The sequence below is a fragment of the Oncorhynchus nerka genome, linkage group LG6 (assembly GCF_034236695.1).
Source record: "Oncorhynchus nerka isolate Pitt River linkage group LG6, Oner_Uvic_2.0, whole genome shotgun sequence".
NCBI classification, from domain to species: domain Eukaryota; kingdom Metazoa; phylum Chordata; class Actinopteri; order Salmoniformes; family Salmonidae; genus Oncorhynchus; species Oncorhynchus nerka.
This window is the reverse complement of record NC_088401.1, coordinates 26,109,104-26,129,127: the sequence shown is the minus strand read 5'-3', so window position 1 is coordinate 26,129,127 and position 20,024 is coordinate 26,109,104. Positions and strand designations below refer to the sequence as shown.

General features: G+C 44.4%; 2 protein-coding genes across 2 annotated transcripts in view; both read left to right on the top strand.

Annotated features, from left to right (window-relative positions):
* The window catches only part of sspo (SCO-spondin), an 89,720-nt gene extending 76,564 nt beyond the window's left edge, over positions 1-13,156 (top strand). The window contains 12 exon segments of the mRNA XM_065019063.1: positions 85-281; positions 468-638; positions 1,005-1,132; positions 1,352-1,494; positions 6,514-6,560; positions 7,335-7,499; positions 8,174-8,382; positions 9,443-9,538; positions 10,871-10,931; positions 11,307-11,437; positions 11,959-12,109; positions 12,872-13,156. Of these exon segments, the coding sequence (XP_064875135.1) occupies positions 85-281; positions 468-638; positions 1,005-1,132; positions 1,352-1,494; positions 6,514-6,560; positions 7,335-7,499; positions 8,174-8,382; positions 9,443-9,538; positions 10,871-10,931; positions 11,307-11,437; positions 11,959-12,109; positions 12,872-12,894 (1,522 nt within the window). The 3' untranslated portion in view covers positions 12,895-13,156.
* Positions 13,157-13,783: 627 nt separating this feature from the next.
* kcnh2b (potassium voltage-gated channel, subfamily H (eag-related), member 2b) overlaps positions 13,784-20,024 on the top strand; it is a 317,198-nt gene continuing 310,957 nt past the window's right edge. Inside the window, exons 1-2 of the mRNA XM_065019434.1 lie at positions 13,784-13,873; positions 14,330-15,054. Of these exons, the coding sequence (XP_064875506.1) occupies positions 14,979-15,054 (76 nt within the window). The 5' untranslated portion in view covers positions 13,784-13,873; positions 14,330-14,978. The remainder of the gene's footprint in view (positions 13,874-14,329; positions 15,055-20,024) is intronic.

The following is a 20,024-nucleotide window of genomic DNA, read 5'->3' as shown; positions in this document are numbered from 1 at the left end:
TTGTAGAACCCCCGCCAAAAGGCTTAGACTTTTAGAGGTTAATTAACAATCTATCCATCTCTACTCTGTCCCTGTGTGCTCCAGTGTGTGTGAGAATGGCACCCTGGTGTGCACTGACCTGCTGTGTCCCGTCTACGGCCCCTGGGGACAGTGGAGCGCCTGCTCAGAGTCCTGTGGGATGGGACAGAGGATGAGGATACGTCCCTGCAATGACACAGAAGGAGGGCCACCCTGTACTGAGACGGTCCACACTGAAACATGTGTGCTGCCCCCTTGTCCAGGTCAGTGACATACAACACATGATACCAAATAATATGACTGGTGCCACACAGATGACCTGTAGATGGTCAACATTTAAACAAGTTGGAGTTGATCTGTTTGTTAGTTGAATAAATTACCATTCTCTCTCTCTCTCTCTCTCTCTCTCTCTCTCTCTCTCTCTCTCTCTCTCTCTCTCTCCTTTCCAGCTGGGTGTGTGTTGAGTGAGTGGTCGTCTTGGAGTGAGTGCAGCGCCTCGTGTGGTGGAGGGGTGTCAGTGCGTATCAAGACCGTCTTACAGGAGCCCCAGCCCGGGGGACATGAGTGTCCTACTCCCTTAGAACAACATACTGCCTGTCAAACCAACAGCTGTCTACCAGGTAACACACACAACACCAGGTAACACACACAACACCAGGTAACACACGACACCAGGTAACACTCACGGAACCAGGTAACACACATGGCACCAGGTAAAACACACGGCACTAGGTAACACACACGACACCAGGTAACACACACGACACCAGGTAACACACACGACACCAGGTAAAACAGATGACACCAGGTAACACAAAAACTTGAAGTTGAGCATGCTTTTATTTTTGAACTATACAGGTGGAAAGTAGAGACATATATCATCATACATACCTGGTACACTTAATAACTTACTATTAACATATTGAAGCACTGAACTGAAGCGTACTGGTCCTGTGTATTGACATGAAACATGTGTCCCTGTGCAGAGTGTCCATCCAGTCAGGTGTTCAGCCAGTGTGCTGGCTCCTGCCCCTACAGCTGTGAGGACCTCTGGCCAGAGAACCAGTGTGTATCTGGACCCTGTATCCCTGGATGCACCTGTCCCCCAGGCATGGTCAGTACACTCAGGCATGGTCAGTACACTCAGGCATGGTTAGTACACTCAGGCATGGTCAGACAGTGACAGTCTGCTTATTGCTGAGTAAGGCACATTTCAATACAATGAGAAAAGACGTTATGTAGTTACCAGGTCAAGAGATGACTGTAAAGGACACTAATCTAATCTAACCACCACGCTTCATCTATGTGTCACCTGATCGTCTTCCTTGAGCAGGTGCTGTACAACGGATCATGTGTCCCTCATGATGCGTGTCCCTGTTCTCCGCACTCCCTCCCGGGGACCCTGAACATGACCCTGGATGACCCCGAAGGAGAGGTGGCCTCTGGGACGGTCTTACAACACCAGTGCAACACATGGTAGTCAACACCTCATTATTATTACTCATTATTACAGTTACTTACTAAAGCTTGTAGTATATCTTCAAAACGGTTGTAAAGATATGCAATCCAATTCCATGATTGGTAGATTTGATTGGGGATATGTAGCTAGCCTATTACATGTGTTAAGAAGTCATAGCGGTTGATTGACAGATATACAGTTGAAGTCGGAAGTTTACACACACCTTAGCCAATTACATTTAAACTCAATTTTTCACAATTCCTCCTAGTAAAAATTCCCTGTTTTAGGTCAGTTAGGATCACCACTTTATTTTAAGAATGTGAAATGTCAGAATAGTAGTAGAGAGATTGATTTATTTCAACTTTTATTTATTTAATCACATTCCCAGTGGGTCAGAAGTGTACATACACTCAATTAGTATTTGGTAGCATTGCCTTTAATTTGTTAAACTTGGATCAAACATTTTGGGTATCCTTCCACAAGCTTCCCACAATAAGTTGGGTGGATTTTGTCCCATTCCTCCTGACAAAGCTGGTGGAACTGAGTCAGGTTTGTAGGCCTCCTTGCACACACAAGCTTTTCAGTATTTTCTATACAATTGAGGTCAGAGCTTTGTGATGGCCACTCCAGTACCTTGCCTTTGTTGTCTTTAAGCCATTTTGCCACAACTTTGGAAGTATGCTTGGGGTCATTGTCCATTTGAAAGACCCATTTGCACCCAAGCTTCAACTTCCTGACTGATGTATTGAGATGTTGCTTCAATATATCCACATAATTTTCGTACCTCATGATGCCATCTATTTTGAGAAGTGCACAAGTCCCTCCTGCATCAAAGCACCCCCACAACATGATGCTGTAACGGTGTTCTTCGTTTGTTGAAAGAGAGGACCGAAATGCAGCGTGGTGGTTACTCATGACTTTAATGGAAAAAGTGAACAATACATGAAATAACTTATAAATACGAAAAGAACAAACAGAACGTGAAACCTATTTACAGCCTATCTGGTGAAACTACACAGAGACAGGAACAATCACCCACGAAATACAAAGTGAACCCAGGCTACCTAAATACGGTTCCCGATCCGAGACAACGAGAATCACCTGACTCTGATTGAGAACCGCCTCAGGCAGCCAAGCCTATACAACACCCCTACTCAGCCGCGATCCCAAATACGACAAACCCCAATACGAAAATACAATACATGAACCCATGTCACACCCTGGCCAGACCAAATATATAACAAAAACACAAAACACTATGACCAAGGCGTGACAGAACCCCCCTAAGGTGCGGACTCCCGGACGCACCTCAAAACCATAGGGAGGGTCCGGGTGGGCGTCTGTCCATGGTGGCGGCTCCGGCTCGGGACGTGGACCCCACTTCATTAATGTCCTAGTTCCTCCCCTTCGCGTCCTGGGATAATCCACCCTCGCCGCCGACCATGGCCTAATAGTCCTCACCCAGATCCCCACTGGACTGAGGGGCAGCTCGTGACTGAGGGGCAGCTCGGGACTGAGGGGCAGCTCGGGACTGAGGGGCAGCTCGGGACTGAGGGGCAGGCAGCCCGGGACTGAGGGAAGCCCAGAACTGAGAGGAAGCCCAGTACTGAGAGAAAGCCCAGTACTGAGATGAAGCTCAGGTGAGAGGAAGCCCAGTACTGGAGATCCTGGCTAGTAGGCTGGAAGATTCCTGGCTGCAGCTGGAAGATTCAGGTTGACTAGCAGATCTGGAAGATTCTAGCAGATCTGGAAGACTGGCAGATCTGGAAGAGACTGGTTGACTGGCTGATCTGGAAGAATCTGGTTGACTGGCAGATCTAGAAGATCATGGCTGACTGGCGGATCTAGCTGCTCTATGCAGACTGACAGCTCTGACTGCTCCATGCAGGCTGACAGCTCCTTGCAGACTGGCAGCTCTTTGCAGACTGGCAGCTCTTCATGCAGACTGACAGCTCTGACAGCTCCATGCAGGCTGACAGCACCCTGCAGACTGGCAGCTCCTTGCAGACTGACAGCTCCTTGCAGACTGGCAGCTCCCTGCAGACTGGCAGCTCTTTGCAGACTGACAGCTCTGGCTGCTTCATGCAGACTGACAGCACCTTGCAGACTGACAGCTCTCTGCAGACTGGCAGCTCAGGCTGCTCCGAACAGGCAGGAGACTCCGGCATCGCTGTAGAGGAGGAAGGCTCTAGAAGCGCTGAACAGGCGGGAGACTCCGACAGCGCAGGAGAGGAGGATAGCGCTGGCTGCGCTGAACAGGCGGGAGGCTCCGGCAGCGCAGGAGAGGAGACAGGCTCTGGCTGCGCTGAACAGGCGGGAGGCTCCGGCAGCGCTGTAGAGGAGGAAGGCTCTGGCTGCGCTAAACAGGCGGGAGACTCCGACAGTGTAGGAGGGAAGGAAGGCTCTGGCTGTGTTGAACAGGCGAGGCGCACTGAAGGCCTGGTGCGTGGTGCTGGAACTGGTGCTACAGGATCGAGGACACGCACAGGAAGCCTGGTGCGGGGAGCTGCTACCGGAGGACTGGTGTGTGGAGGTGGCTCTGGATAGACCGGACCGTGCAGGCGCACTGGAGCTCTTGAGCACCGAGCCTGCCCAAGCTTACCTGGCTCGATGCCCACTCTAGCCCGGCCAATACGAAGGGCTGGTATGTACCGCACCGGGCTATGCACCCGCACAGGAAACACCGTGCGCCTCATAGCATAACACGGTGTCTGCCCGGTCTCTCTAGCCCACTGGAAAGCACAGGGAGTTTGCGCAGGTCTCCTACCTGGCATAGCCATACTCCCTTTAAGCCCCCCCCCCAATAATTTTTTGGGCTGCTTTTCTGGCTTCCATCCGCGTCGCCGTGCTGCCTCCTCATACCAGCGCCTCTCCGCTTTAGCCGCCTCTAGTTCCTCCTTGGGGCGGCGATATTCACCAGGCTGAGCCCAGGGTCCTTTTCCGTCCAGTTCTTCCTCCCATGTCCAATTCTCCAAGTGGTGCAGCCTCTCCCACTGCAGCTGCTCCTCACGATTAACAGGGAGAGTTGGCTCAGGTCTGACTCCTGACTCAGCCACTCTCCCTCTGAGCCCTCCCCCAATAAATATTTGGGGGTTACTTTCGGTTTCCGCTCTGCGCCGCCGTGTTTTCTTTTTGACTCCATTAGCCTATAGCCCTCTTCGCATTGCTCCAGCGAATCCCAGGCGGGCTCAGGCACTCTCTCTGGGTCGGCCGCCCACCTGTCAATTTCTTCCCACGTCGTATACTCCATGCCTCTACTGTCCATAACGTCCTCCCTTCGCTGTTCAAGCTGTCACTGCCTGTTAACACGCTGCTCGGTCCGTGTGTGGTGGGTGATTCTGTAACGGCGTTCTTCGTTTGTTGAAAGAGAGGACCGAAATGCAGCGTGGTGGTTACTCATGACTTTAATGGAAAAAGTGAACGATACATGAAATAACTTATAAATACGAAAAGAACAAACGGAAGTGAAACCTATTTACAGCCTATCTGGTGAAACTACACAGAGACAGGAACAATCACCCACGAAATACAAAGTGAACCCAGGCTACCTAAATACGGTTCCCAATCCGAGACAACGAGAATCACCTGACTCTGATTGAGAACCGCCTTAGGCAGCCAAGCCTATACAACACCCCTACTCAGCCGCGATCCCAAATATGACAAACCCCAATACGAAAATACAATACATAAACCCATGTCACACCCTGGCCAGACCAAATATATAACGAAAACACAAAACACTATGACCAAGGCGTGACAGATGCTGCCACCCCCGTGCTTCACGGTTGGGATGGTGTTCTTCGGCTTGCAAGCATCCCCCTTTTTGCTTCGAACATGACGATGGTCATTATGGCCAAACAGTTGTATTTTTGTTTCATCAGACCAGAGGACATTTCTCCAAAAAGTATGATCTTTGTCCCCATGTGCAGTTGCAAACAGTAGTCTGGCTTTTTTATGGCGGTTTTGGAGTAGTGGCTTCTTCCTTGCTGAGCGGCCTTTCAGGTTATTTCGATATAGGACTCATTTTACTGTGAATATTGATACTTTTGTACCTGTTTCCTCCAGCATCTTCACAAGGTCCTTTGCTGTTGTTCTGGGATTGATTTGCACTTTTCGCAGTATGTTCATCTCTAGGAGAAAGAACGCGTCTCCTTCTTGAGCAGTATGATGGCTGCTGAATGGTCCGATGGTGTTTATACCTGCGTACTATTGTTTATACAGATGAATGTGGTACCTTCAGATGTTTGGAAATTTCTCCCAAGGATGAACCAGACTTGTGGAGGTCTACAATTTTTTTCAGAAGTTTTGGCAGATATCTTTTCATTTTCCCATGATGTCAAGCAAGGAGGCACTGAGTTTGAAGGCCTTGAAATACATCCACATGTACACCTCCATTTGACTCAAATGTTGTCAATTAGCCTACCAGAAGCTTCTAAAGCCATTACATCATTTTCTGGAATTTTATAGGTGTTTAATGGCACAGTCAAATTAGTGTATGTAAACTTCTGACCCACTGGAATTGTGATGCAGTGAAATAATCTGTCTGTAAACAATTGTTGGAAAAATTACTTGTCATGCACAAAGTAGATGTCCTAACCGACTTGCCAAAACTATAGTTTGTTGACAAGACATTTGTGTAGTGGTTGAAAAACGAGTTTAAATGACTCCAACCTTAGTGTATGTAAACTTCCGACTTCAACTGTACAGTACCTAGACCTGAAATACTGTACAGTATTACACATCTTTGGAATGTAACTGATCGTCTCGGCACCCAAAACCAGATCTTGCGTACGTGCTGGCCAGCTACATTTATGTACAGTATTTATGTCTGTCACATGAGACTATGTCATGGAGAGACTGTCAGATTCAGACATGAGTTAAGTAATTTCATCTTTCAGCCCAGGGTTTTGATACACAGCTAAAAGACTGAGGGACTGAGAGGCATGATTGTTTGATTAACTGCCTCTTTGAGTTTCTCATCTTTGGATCCTAATGTGTCAGGTATTTATCAATCCCTTTCTCCCTCTCTTCCTAAGTGTTTGTCAAGGAGGAGTATTCAATTGTACTGAGGACCCATGCAATGGTGAGTGAAGCTCTTCAACCATGTTTAAGTAGCTTTGTACAGTGTTGACCTGATACAGTGCGTGTAGGAAACTAGAAATCTGCTCTGCCAGCAAGTGCCAGCATGTGGCACATGATAACTCTGTAGTTTCCCACTGTAGCAAAACGATCAAATTAAATTATATGTCCCCTACTTGTCACGAACCGGCTCAAAGCCCGTAACAAAGGGAGACAACGTGGAGATAATGAGTAGAAAGATATATATTTATTACCTAAAGCAAATAAATATAATATACAATGGTGTGTGTAATCAGTAATCAGTAGTGTAAGTGAGTGTTTTGCATGCGTGAATGTGATAATGCAGGGTGATGAAAGGTGCCAAAGCAAACAAACAAACAAACGGCCATCAAGAACCACAACACAATCTACAGAGGGTGTCTGCATGGAGAGAGTCTCCTCCATGAATGGGGAAGTGGTGTATTTATCCTGGGAGACACCGGGCCCAGGTGTTTCCCATGTAGCTGACGACCCTCCCAACTCCACCCACCAGCATCCTAATAAGGAAATAACAGAGAGAATACGGCAGACAGAGTGGGAGGGTCGTCACATACTAGACTATCAACTACCGACTATCACCAAAGGATTTCAGTGCCCGAATCTCTCTGTGAAATGAACCTCTTTTATAATGGACAGTATGTGTCAGACCAAACATATCTTTCCCTCCTCTTGCTTTCTTTCTCGCACACTTTCTCTTCCTCTATGCCTCTCTCTGCCTCCATCACTCCATCGTCTCCAGTGGACTGTGAGTGGGGTAGTTGGTCAGAGTGGAGTCAGTGCTCAGTGAGCTGTGGTTCTGGCCAGCGGAACTCCAGGCGGACCGTCTTTCAGCCTCAGCAATACGAGGGGGCAGAGTGTGAGGGCCCGGCCCAGCGTACGGCACTATGCAGGGCCCCTGATTGTGGTGAGTGTCTGAGGTCTAGTATGTAGGCCCTAAGTGAGAGACTGGGGCTGCATTTCATTCTAGGGCAGTGTTTTCCAACCCAGTCCTCTGGGACTCCTATTCGTTGCGCATAAAGGTAACTGCCAAAATAAAGGAAACCCCAACATAAAGCGTCTTAATAGGGGGTTGGGCCACCACGGGCCGCCAGAACAGCTTCAATGAGCCTTGGCATAGATTCAGCAAGTGTCTGGAACTCTCCTATAAGTGTTCAATTGGGTTGAGATCTGGTGACTGAGACACACACACACACTTTAAACCCCCTATTCTCCTTTCAGACACCTCTTTCAAAGTCACTGAGATTCTTCTAGCCATGGTAGCCAGAATAATGGGCAACGAGGCATTTTTAGACATGACCCTAAGCATGATGGGATGTTAATTTATTAACTCAGGAACCACACCCGTGTGAAAGCCCCTGCTTTCAATATACGTTGTATCCCTCATTTACTGAAGTGTTTTCTTTATTTTGGCAGTTACATGTATTTGTTCTAATGCAGCACAAACACCACTTGATGTTAAGTTGATTTGTTGAATCAGGTGAGTAGGAGCTATAATTAAACAATGTCACTGTCTCCCTCTCTCCTATTTCTTGTTTTTCCTACAACTCTCACTACTTACCCCTGCCCCTCCCCCTGTAGCCTGTCCTGATGGAGAGAGATGGAGGAAGAGTGTATCGGAGGCTCTGTCTGTGTGTGAGAGGAGCTGTGTAGAGATCTACCTGACCTCCCCACTCAACTGCAGCGCCACCGAGGGGTGTATGTGTAAGGAGGGGCTCTACCGAAACGCAGAGGGCCTGTGTGTGATCCCCGCACTCTGCCCGTGTGAGGACCAGGGGGTGCTGAGAGAGGTACACACACAGACAAACAAACAAACTAGTATGTTTATGTACACTTACACACACCCACAAAGTTACATCAAAGAGTACAATTATATGCACCTATGCACATGAACACACACCAGACACACACACACACACACACACACACACACACACACACACACACACACACAACTAAAGGGCCCAACATAAACTCCTATCCCTCCTGCACTGCAGATTGTACCTCATTGTCTTTCCTCCATTGGACTCTCACTCGCATCCTTCCATTCCATGTCTGTTACCTGCACTCCTTTCAATGCCTTTGTGTGTTCATACATAAAGGAGGACTAAGTAACGATGATGGATTGTGTGAGTCTGTGTTTTGTTTGCGTGTGTGTGTGTGTGTGTGTGTGTGTGTGTGTGTGTGTGTGTGTGTGTGTGTGTGTGTGTGTGTGTGTGTGTGTGTGTGGAGGGATGAGTAACGATGACGGACATGCCCCCTGGGCCACATTAAAGTACAATGGCCCACGATCAATAACGCAGGGAACTGTTGAAAGCTATTATAGTGCTACAGAAATTAACCACCTCTTTAAAGACGCATAATAGGAATATTTAATGAGAATATATTATAGGAAGGATTAATCATGTGATGACAAGGGGTCGGTTTCTCCTCTTCCTCTTTAGTTGTCGTGAATAATGTCCATGAAGAACTTGTAGAGCTCTAGAAGTGTCTTCTCTTGTCCTTATAGTCCCATAAACTCGCTTGGAGTGTGTCTCAAATGGCACCCTATTCCCTATGTCGTGCAGTCCTCATATGGCTCTGGTATAAAGTAGTGCACTATATAGAGAATAGGGTGCCATTTGGGATGCATTATAGACCTCAGGTTTCTCTGCTACAGTACAGTAGACCTGGGTTATAATCAGCCACCTCAATCATTAGTGGCAATAGCACTGTAATAGCCACTGCAAATGCAGTATATTTATTGTCGGTGTGTTTGTGCTTGTGCATGCGTGTGCGTGCATGCATGCATGCTTTTATGCGTGTGTGTGTGTTTGTGTGTGTGCGTGCATACGTGTATGTGTCTCACAGGCTAGCTCTGAATGGGAGGAGGGCTGCTTGGTGTGCCGCTGTGTGAACGGGCAGAAGTGGTGCCAATCAGGATGCCCACTGCTGCAGTGTGAAGAGGTGAGAGATAAGAAACAGCACTTTCACGGACATCTCAGTTATTCTTACAGCTGGAGAAATTCACAGAAAACGCCAGAACGTTTGGGGGGGTTGTGTGAGTTACAGCCCAGAGCTAAATCGATATGAAAGTACTTAAACAAAGTAGTCAATATTTTTCCCTTTCTCAGTTGACTGTTCTCATGCCCTTGAAATAACTGGGTTCAGCCTCACCTCCAGATTAAGAGGCTATCGCTACTTGGCTATCAATAGATACCTCTCCTTGAAATAACTGGTTTCACCCTCCATTTTGCCCCTCCCTTTTTTAAGTAGCTACAAAAATAACACTTACCTCCCCTTTGTTTCAATATTTTTGTTGGAGTTTTTCTTATTTTTTTGTGCAAGACAAAACATAACATGCCACCTGGTGGCAGACAAGGCACATAACATCTATGAACAACAAATTCAAACAATAAAAGATGAAACAATACTAACAAACAATTCACAAAAGCACAAAGGGCAATAATAGTGATATTGTCAGTTTGCCCCTTTATGACACCGGCAAAGTTGTGATGTGAGCTTGGGCAAGGAAAATTTAACAAAATGGGTGCATCTATCAGACCTGCATCTGCCCTTTACAAGAAAACTCCACCCAAAAGCTATCTTTTGGTATTGGTTTCATTAGTCCATTGTTGATATACTGTAGTCCCTAAATGTTTCTCATGTCAGCGATCAAGTTTTCAAGATACTGTATATAACTGCAAAACGCAGCATCATATGATGCAAAATGCATCATACCAGCTGTATTCCTGTATTTTGAAAGTTATATATCTTCGATACTCACTGACATGTAAAACATTTTGGGACTATATCAATGGACTAATGAAACAAGTACCAAAAGATTTTGGGTGGAGTTTTCCTTTAAATAACTGGGGATCACACTTACCTCCACTTTAAATAACCAAGGCTCCCACTTACCTCCCCTTTAAGTGGCTGAGCTCAAGTTCAGCCTCCCTGGGGCCGGGGCAGGCCTGGAGCAGTGCATTGTGGGGGGCGTGGTGATGCACTTGCTCCTGTCAGCAGACCCCTCCTGGAAGATGATGATTTATTCCTGGAACAGCTTTATTCTATTCTCAGAGTGAGACATGATGGGGACTCAATTAGTAAGCTAAGATAGTGACAAGTCTTTTCTCCTTTTCCTACCCTCTTGTCTGCCCTTGGCCCTCTCCTCTCCTCCTCTCCTACCCTCTTGTCTGCCCTTGGCCCTCTCCTCTCCTCCCATCCCCTTTCGTCCTCTCCTTTCCTCCCATTCTCTTCTCCCCTCTCCTCTCCTCCTCTCCTATCCTCTTAAATCAGGGGGAAGTGAAAGTGGAGGAACCAGGCAGCTGCTGCCCAGTTTGCAGGAAGGAGTTCCCTGGTAAGAGTTCAACGTAAACAATGCTTAGTCCTTCTCTTCCAGTATTCATACAAATATTTAGTGTGAAACATAGTGCTTTAGGTCCTAAATTGTCCACAAGGCATGTACAATAAGACACCATTCATCTCTTTCAATGTTGTATAATGGCACAGTTGGTGAGGGGGCATTGAAAGTCAATGTGCCTTTGGAGCTCTCTCTCTCTCTCTCTCTCTAGTGCTCGCTCTCTCATTCATTAACTCAAAACAAAACCCTCTTTTATTTTCTCAACTCCCCATGCTGCCCCCATCATTATCCTCTTCCTCCAACGCTCCTCTTAATCTCCCTCTCTCCTTTTATCTCCCTGCCCTGTCCTATTTCCTCCTCTCTTCTTACCAGGGGAGCCCGTAGCGGAGTGTCGCCGTTACACGGAGGTCAGGAACATCACTAAGGGAGACTGTCGTCTTGACAACGTGGAAGTCAGCTACTGTAGAGGACGCTGTTTGTCCAAAATTGACGTCATTTTGGAGGTTTGCTGATGTCGCCGGCTTTCACCCACTCTTATGCACTGGGCTGGGATGCAGTGTTGCAGACAGAAATGTAATATGTAGAGTGGACCTGATTCCCTATCCTGTAAGATAGAGAATAACCATGTCTATTCTACAATACATTTCCATGGGAATTTTCTGTAATGTTGCAATAGTCCCCATTTGTGTGCTTTTTTCACCAGTTGAATGTAGAGCTATTGGCACTTCATCCAGAACAGAGAGATCCTAGACCAATCATCCCAGTGATTTTTTGTTTTACTCTTAAACTCCCGTGGTAGAAAAAATAATGTAATGGCATCACTGTGAAAATGTGAGCAAGTAAAAACAAACATGATCTCAGCTAAATGTTTCACTACCTTCCGTTACCATGGTAGCGAAAATAGCTGGTGATTGGTGTCAGTTTTAGACTCGAACTCTCACCTCTCTCACGCGTGTGCACCCTTCCTTTCTCTACCTCTCTGTCCCTCTCTTTCTCCTCCTTTTTCCCTCCTTCCCTCTCTCAGGAGCCTTACCTCCTGTCGCTGTGTGACTGCTGCAGCTACCGGTTGGACCCTGAGAGCCCCGTGCGCTTCCTTAGCCTCCTGTGTGACAGTGGGGATAGTGAGCCCGTCGTCCTGCCTGTCATACACAGCTGTGAGTGCACCAGCTGCCAAGGTGGGTAGAGTACACTCTGACGCAAACATCGACCCCTGCTTATCACCTCATCAGTAGCCTCTTTAAACCTCCCCCTCACCGACAGACAAATGCATAGCCTACAGTACATGACCAGACACGCACAGACACACAAGCTGATGTGCACACACAAACGAACATACATGTGCAAACAAACACACGCTCACACACACACACACACACACACACACACACACACACACACACACACACACGCACTCACACACACACACACACACAAACACAAACAGCCCTCCACACACAAACTCTCTCCCACCCACCCACTTCCTGCCAGCGCCCATGCTGTTAGTCATGCTGTCTATCAGTCCATCACGCCCAACCGTCATGGCCACTCTCTCTGTCACTCACACCCAGTTGCAGTCCCACTGTCCCTCGCTGTCTCTTCCGCTCTTTGTCATTCTCCGTTAATGCACTTTAAACGCCATGATGACTGCATCCCCACGCTGAACGTACTGTATGTTTACGTTTCCCTACATGCATAATTCAATCAGGACCCCAGTTACAACAACCAAATATCCATAATCAACCTGGCTGATTGCATTAGCTAATTTGATAATCTGTCGATGTCACAAAATGCTATACAGAAACCCAGCCTAAAACACCAAACAGCAAGCAATGCAGATATAGAAGCACGATATATGATAATTTGGCATTGTTATTACAAAGCAATTATCTTGAATACCTCTTATTTCATGGGTGTGTTTGCATTCTTTTCATACACAGGGGGAGATCTGTCCAGACGCTGAGTGTGTGTGTATAGGCCTAGTGTGTGTGTATGCAGAGGGACAGACAGACAGACAGACGGGTGGACAGACCAGGCGTCCTGATTTCCTGTGGTCCATAGTCATTATATGACTGGATCAACTATCATAGAGTGCCTTCTGAAACTCTCAAATCCTTTACACTGTATCAACAATCATAGAGTACCTTCTGAAACTCTCAGATCCTTTACACTGTACAGTGTGTTGCTACTTTTCTAATAAATCACTAGTGGTTTTTATTAAAACATTTCTGTTTCAATGTATTATTCTGTAAAATATATATATATATATTTAAAGATGATGTAATATTATGTTTGCTGCTGAATGTGACATCTGTACCAGTAGATTTGGTAAATATATGCACATATCCTATGCATGTCTCTGTAAAGATTGGCGTGTAATATTTAAACAAGAGGTCTCAGAGAGAAAGAGAGAGAGAAAGCGTTTCACAACGGAAGGCAGGCTGGAAGAGCTCACTGGGGGACGCTTACACGAGACTACCGCGTGACTGTGTCCTCTCTCCTGACTAAATAAGGGAGTTGGAACGAGAGGGAGGAAGCTCGCAGCCCCGCGGAGCGCTATTGATCCCCCTCCACTTCACATTACCGCCTTAATAATAAAAAACATTCAAATCTATCAGGACAGCATGTGTTATTGTGTGTTTCTTGTTGTATTTAGTTAAGAGGATACTGTGTATCGGTTGGGAGAGTTGAGCTTCATGCTGTAAAATAACATCAAAGTGGATCAGACGGTACTAGCAACATGCATGCTGCACGCGGAGCGCGCCCTTTGTCTCGCACTTGTGACGAAAGGGGAACCCCACATCCAGTGCTCTTGCATAGGCAGTGACGTGTCTGCTGGTCTGAAGCCTCCTCATTATGAGACAATTGAGGGTGAAGCCCCAGCATCCTTCCATGAAATGAACAAAGCGCACAGTCTCAAAAAAGCGCATTTTGTCAAAGAGGTGAGTCAACGCATTGGATTTTCGATTGCAATTTCACCTTTAATGTGGAATGAGACTCACAGCCTCACAATGAATAACGACTGTGGTGTGTGTGCCAGTTCGGTTAAAACCTTAGCCCACGCATTGATGTCATGTGGGTTAGCCTACACCTGTGAATGTAAATGCAGCTGCACCTGTGTGGACTGTCACAGACACCTAACCATTTGACAACAGAGGCAGCTGTTTGTATTAGCTTATTTTAAACCAGATGTTGTTCGCTCTCTGTAGTTACAGCAGTCAGTTCTTCAGAATAGTCGCATCTCTTTCCCTTTGTTAATTCGCCTGCGCTGCTTCTATGCTAGATGGGCTGAATTAATGTAGGACATTTATATTATTGACCACATAATTATCAAAATTATGATTATATGTAATGGCTGACGAGGTTGTGCTTTGTATTGTCCGCCAATATTTCAACAGTTCTATTTGCCGACGACGAAGGGTTAAAGAGGCGCAGTCGCCACCACTGGTAAGCAGAAGTCATCAATGTTGAGCGCACAGACCACTCTCCTCCAGAGCGATCACATCTCAACGAACTATTACGGACGTTACCCTACGTTTTCTTCAACTAGACTACTGGTTTCTCTCTGTTGCTTCCATCGGGTGCACGGAAACAGGGAAGAATAACGCCAGGAGGAGAGAAAAAAGGACGCAACTATGGCAAAACCAAGGTTCCTTGGCAGGCTGACCGACTCCCCTTCCCCAGAGTCTGCAATGACAAATGACAAGAAGTAACCTCTCGTCTTGCAATTCACCTGAGAGGGTATCATTTTTGACAGTTCAAGGGACGTAAACAAACACGGGCTCCTCTCCTTGGAAACTGGAAACTGTCTCGCGATCCCCCCCAAATAAAGTGGACGCTAATTTCTAGAACGCTACTTTTAACTTAAAGGACTGTCCACTTGTTCCATCTCATGAAGTTACAAAAACGTAGGTCGGGGATTACAGAATTTATTAGTCTATGACGAGGACACAGTGAATGTCGTCCGTTTGTCGGGACTCATCGACGTAGAGGTCAGCATCGGCGACAGAAAGTCCAATAACTCCAGTGGGATAGCGTTCAGCAAAGATGCCAGTCCGAAGGGGTCACGTGGCACCACAGAATACTTTCCTCGATACCATCATTAGGAAATTCGATAGTCAAAGTAAGTGGTTTGATTATTGCATGCATTTTATTATTTGAGTCCAATAATCAGTTCGTGCCTATTAGCCTATGAATACATAGCCTAAACATATTGGATGACAACCTTCGGTAACATAAGCCTACCACATTCATTTTTCTTTGCATGGTAAGGAAAAGGTGTCATGCTCTTTTGCAAATATTGGACAAATATGATGCAAATAATATTGAGTCATTTATTCACTTGAGAATAGTGATAGGCATACACTCTGGAGCTTTAGGACTTGCACATGTTATGGGGACTTTTTTATGAGAGCAGACTGAAAATGAAAACATAACAAATTATGCTGGTATGACATTATTGAGTGAAGTTAATAAACACAATGTTGAAAAATACAACTTGCCTGTACATGTTTAAAATGGAATGAAAATAATCATCTCAGCACCATAGATTAAATTTACCATGTTGTAAAATAAAGTCCAATCACTTCAAACAAAATTATTTTCACAACTTACATTTCTGTTTTGCATTTTTTATGCTGTGGGTAGGTGACATGATATGTTATAAACATATATTTGTGGATGTTTTGTACATTCAACTATAATTCTGTGCATACTGTATGTACATATCGAGCAATGCCAAGAAGACGACTGACCAATCACATTGAACGCAGGAGATAGCCAAGTCCTAGAGTTTACACTTTCACACTGTGCGTACAGTTCAGTCACAGTCTCAAATCCTGCTGAGATGAAAGTATTTGGTCTCTCACGATTAAATGGAATCTGTTAATGATCAACAATTGTGCTCACAAAAAAAGGCCCATATTTATTGTTTTAATGCTGCAATATGTAACTTTTTGTGTGACCTGACAAAATTCATGTAGAAATGTTAGTTATAGATCTGTCATTCTCACTAGCTAGGTTTCCATCCAATTGGAGACAGATTTTTATGGGAATATTCTAAAATATGCGTAAAGAAAATGTAGCATTTCCCCACCAGTGGTGTGTTTCCACCAAACAGACTTGTTGTGGATACAAATCAGTGCGTGATGAATAGTGCACATAAAATGTACTTTTTCGCTTAAGCTTTCATGTACTGAAGAACATTTTTACGTTCAATGTGTTTCCATTTGTCACAAAAAACTGTTGTGTTAAATAGCAAATGTGGGTAGGCTGTGCGGCTAGTAGGCTAGTCTACATGATGAGATTATTATGGATAAGAATATTTTTATTTGTCAAACGGCAGTCAAGCATCGATCATCATGTCAACAGAATCAGACCCTTGATATTTATTGGAAAGGAGTATCAATATCACTGTGCACTTTCACCAACCATCTGTCGTATCTTTGGCTATGCCGGATTAAGTGATATGACATGCTATTCTATAAAATAATTGATCCATAATTAATATCACCTGATTGAGCTAGTCATGTAAATGTAATTAACTAGAGAGCCGGGCACCACAAAATAATATTTATAGAGCTGTTATCTTCCGAATAAACTCTTAAAGACCTAGTAATATTTTACATCCATAGCAGTCGATATCAATAGTCACCTCAATTCAGTCTCATCTGAAAGTTGTAAATTATTTTATCTGCAAGAACCCTGGCTAACAATTTGAATCAGCAATACAAAATTGGGTTTAATTATTTTACTAAATACCTAACTAATCACACAGAATTCACATACACACAATTAATCATAACTTGATTACAAATCACGTCATAAAGGAAAACATCCCTAGCGGGCGGAACAGATATGACAGCTGGTTACACAAAAGAAAAGGGCTGGGTTTGAGTGAAAGAGCGGGAAGACTGAAGAACAAAGGGCGAAGCTGTGCTATCGTAAATACAGTATCTTATGCATTCTAAATTACCACCCATTTGGAAAAGGAAAATGCAATAAATATTTACTCTGAGCTGCGCTTCAGTAGGTTGGTGGTAGATGGAAGGCCGTGTTGTCAAAACGAGTCCTTTGTCCTCTGAAGATGTCTCTCCTGGTCAATTGGATACGTTGTAGTAACGTCGTTGTGTGACAGACGGGATAATCTGTCTGTTCCTTCCTAACCTTTGTTTGCAGCTGCTGTTACTAAATCAACGGCTAGGAGGTATCACTTCTGTAGTGAATAAGAGTTCAAAAGTTCATACCATTCGCAACCAAAGCTCACGCTGATGTTGGCTTCGTTCTGTAGTTATTATCTGAACCATTCTGACATAGGACCGTCGTCCTCTGACATAGGACATATCCTCGGAACAGGAAGTTATGTTGTCGTCAAGGCTTTATATAGGAAGGAAGAGGAGGGCGTGTTTGAAAAGTTGTATAGCCCATGTCCCTTCACAAAGGCGGGCCACTGATTGAGCAGAGCCCTAACCTTATGAAAACCCAAATCTCTCATTTTAGAAGCTAAAATCACATTTCATCCCATCACAAATAATTTCATATTCAAACATTTAAATTGAACAACAATTCCATGTGAATCCGATAACTCTAATGTGTAGACTTTCCACTGTAAAGTTTATGTCATCTTATCATTGATGAGAATGTCTCAGATGACAACAGAACTGACATCATATTCATTAAGTACCACTGCATATAGTCAATTGTTCGTATTACCAGAATATAGTTCATTTCCCCCACCTACTGATGTTCCCAGAATCTCTATGTTAACCAAAGGTTTTTTAAATGTAACCTCAGTAGGGTAGAGAGAGGAAAAAGGGGGGAAGACACATGACACATCATAAGTTATTTCATCTGTAGCCTAGTAAACCGCATGCCTTCCTGAGTCGTAGAGGGAGGACCACACACCATATCATCGAAGTTTACTTTGATGTGATGGTTATTATATAAATGTTTACACATAAAGACGTTTCCACCACCATTTCTTGCATAATTCATTTTATAGATACAAACAAATGATCTGTCTGCATTTATAAAATTGTAACGAAACTTCCTGTTTCCATTACAGCTGATTTTTTTTATGGTATGACTTTTTTATACGTATGAAAGCAAGTCTAAGAAATGGTAGATCTGTTCTATGTGCGCTATTTCTATGCTTACTGTTCTTAAGTGTTGTTTTTGTGTCTCGTACTTCCGGTTTTGTACACCAGGTTCAAACAGATGAAAATACAATATTTTTGGTTATTGAAAATATATTTCATGACAGTTTAGATGGTACAATGATTCCAAATACTAACTTGCTTGTTTTGTCACATAAACTGAAATTTAGACGAACTAGCAACCAGGAAATGGCAGAGTAATTTCTGCATTTTGCTAATTTAATAGTTGACTGTTTAATTTAAAAAGTAAAAAGTAACCATGCAACCTGTTTGGAGCCATGAGCTTTCAGACCCTTGATGTCTTTATTTCAGTTTTGCAAAGTTTTGGCCTCAATGGCCTGCTGTGCTATCTTTGATGCAAATGGCCAAGTTTATCCATTTCTAAATTGACTTGCTTCCCAAGCATGGCTGATGGAGAGGTGGTAAACACTGGTGTCACGAACAGTCACCACAGCACTGCCTTAGGGAAATTCACTTTAATCAGGGCAGAGAGAGAATTTGAATACAAATCGGATGTGAGTCAGAGGAGTAAAAAGTGAACAGGAATCAGCAATCAGCATCTAGCACCTCTGGCCTCAGCAAGAGCAGCCTGATGGTGTTGTCCACTCAGCCACAAACCACCTAGCCTTGTATGCCTCTTTTCTTGGTGCTCCTACATAGTGTCCTCCTCCTCATACACTTGACTGAAAAGGACAAATCGGGTGCAGAGAATAGACCAATAAGCAGGATTTTATCATAGGGAACACTTTCTAAATGTACAGTTGCCCTTGAACCTTACAAAAGGATGAATACATGCCTTTTGTATTACAGTAGCCTATGACTAATTCCAGTTAAGCGCATAGTAATATTCTCAGTCTGCATGCACCCAGAGCCCAGTTTGCACACGACTGGTGCCTGCTAAAGGGGATTCATTAACATTTTCTTCCTATGGTGCATTGACAGTGTTCCATGCCAATAGTTGCTAGGCATGGATAACTCACTAGATTACTGAAAAACGAATGATCCCTGGGCACCTCAAGGAGCTGCTGCATGTTCCTAAAGCTTAACATGATCTTGGTCAACGTTGACTTGTTATTGTTAGTACTTCTCTCCTTAAGTATGTCTGTGCTATTATGAATTGGTTTCACACAGTTTTCTCAGGCAAAGCGAAGCATGAGGTTTTGATTTCAGTTTGTTTTATTATGTTATGGATTACCACCGCTATGCGTTCTTTTACGCTGAGTGTACAAAACATTAGGAACACCTGCTCTTTCCATGACATGCAGTGAGTACCAAAAGTATTGGGACAGTAATGTTGTTGTTTTGGCTCTGTACTCCAGCACTTTGGATTTGAAATGATACAATGACTATGAGGTTAAAGTGCAGACTGTCAGCTTTAATTTGAGGGTATTTTCATCCATATTTGTTTGATTTTGTAAAATTGAACCTTTATTTAACTAGGCAAGTCAGTTAAAAACAAAATCTTAGTTACAATGACGGCCTACCCCGGCCCAACCTGGATGGCGCAGGGAAAATTGTGCACCGCCCTATAGGACTCCCTATCACAGCCGGATGTGATACAGCCTGTACTCAAACCAGGAACTGTAGTGACCCTTCTTGCACTGAGATGCAGTGCCTTAGACCGCTGAGCCACTCGGGATTCCATATCAAATTAACCGTTTAGAAATTACAGCACTTTTTTTATATTGTCCCCCCATTTTAGGGGACCAACAGTATTGCGGCAAATTCACTTACACTAGCGGTCAAACTTACACCTACACTTACACCTACTCATTCAAGGGTTATTCTTTATTTGTAATATTTTATACATTGTAGAATAATAGTGAAGACATCAAAACTATTAAATAACACATATGGAATCATGTAGTAACCCAAAAAGTGTTAAACAAATCAAGATATATTTTAGATTTTAGATTCTTCTCCAAAGTAGCCACCCTTT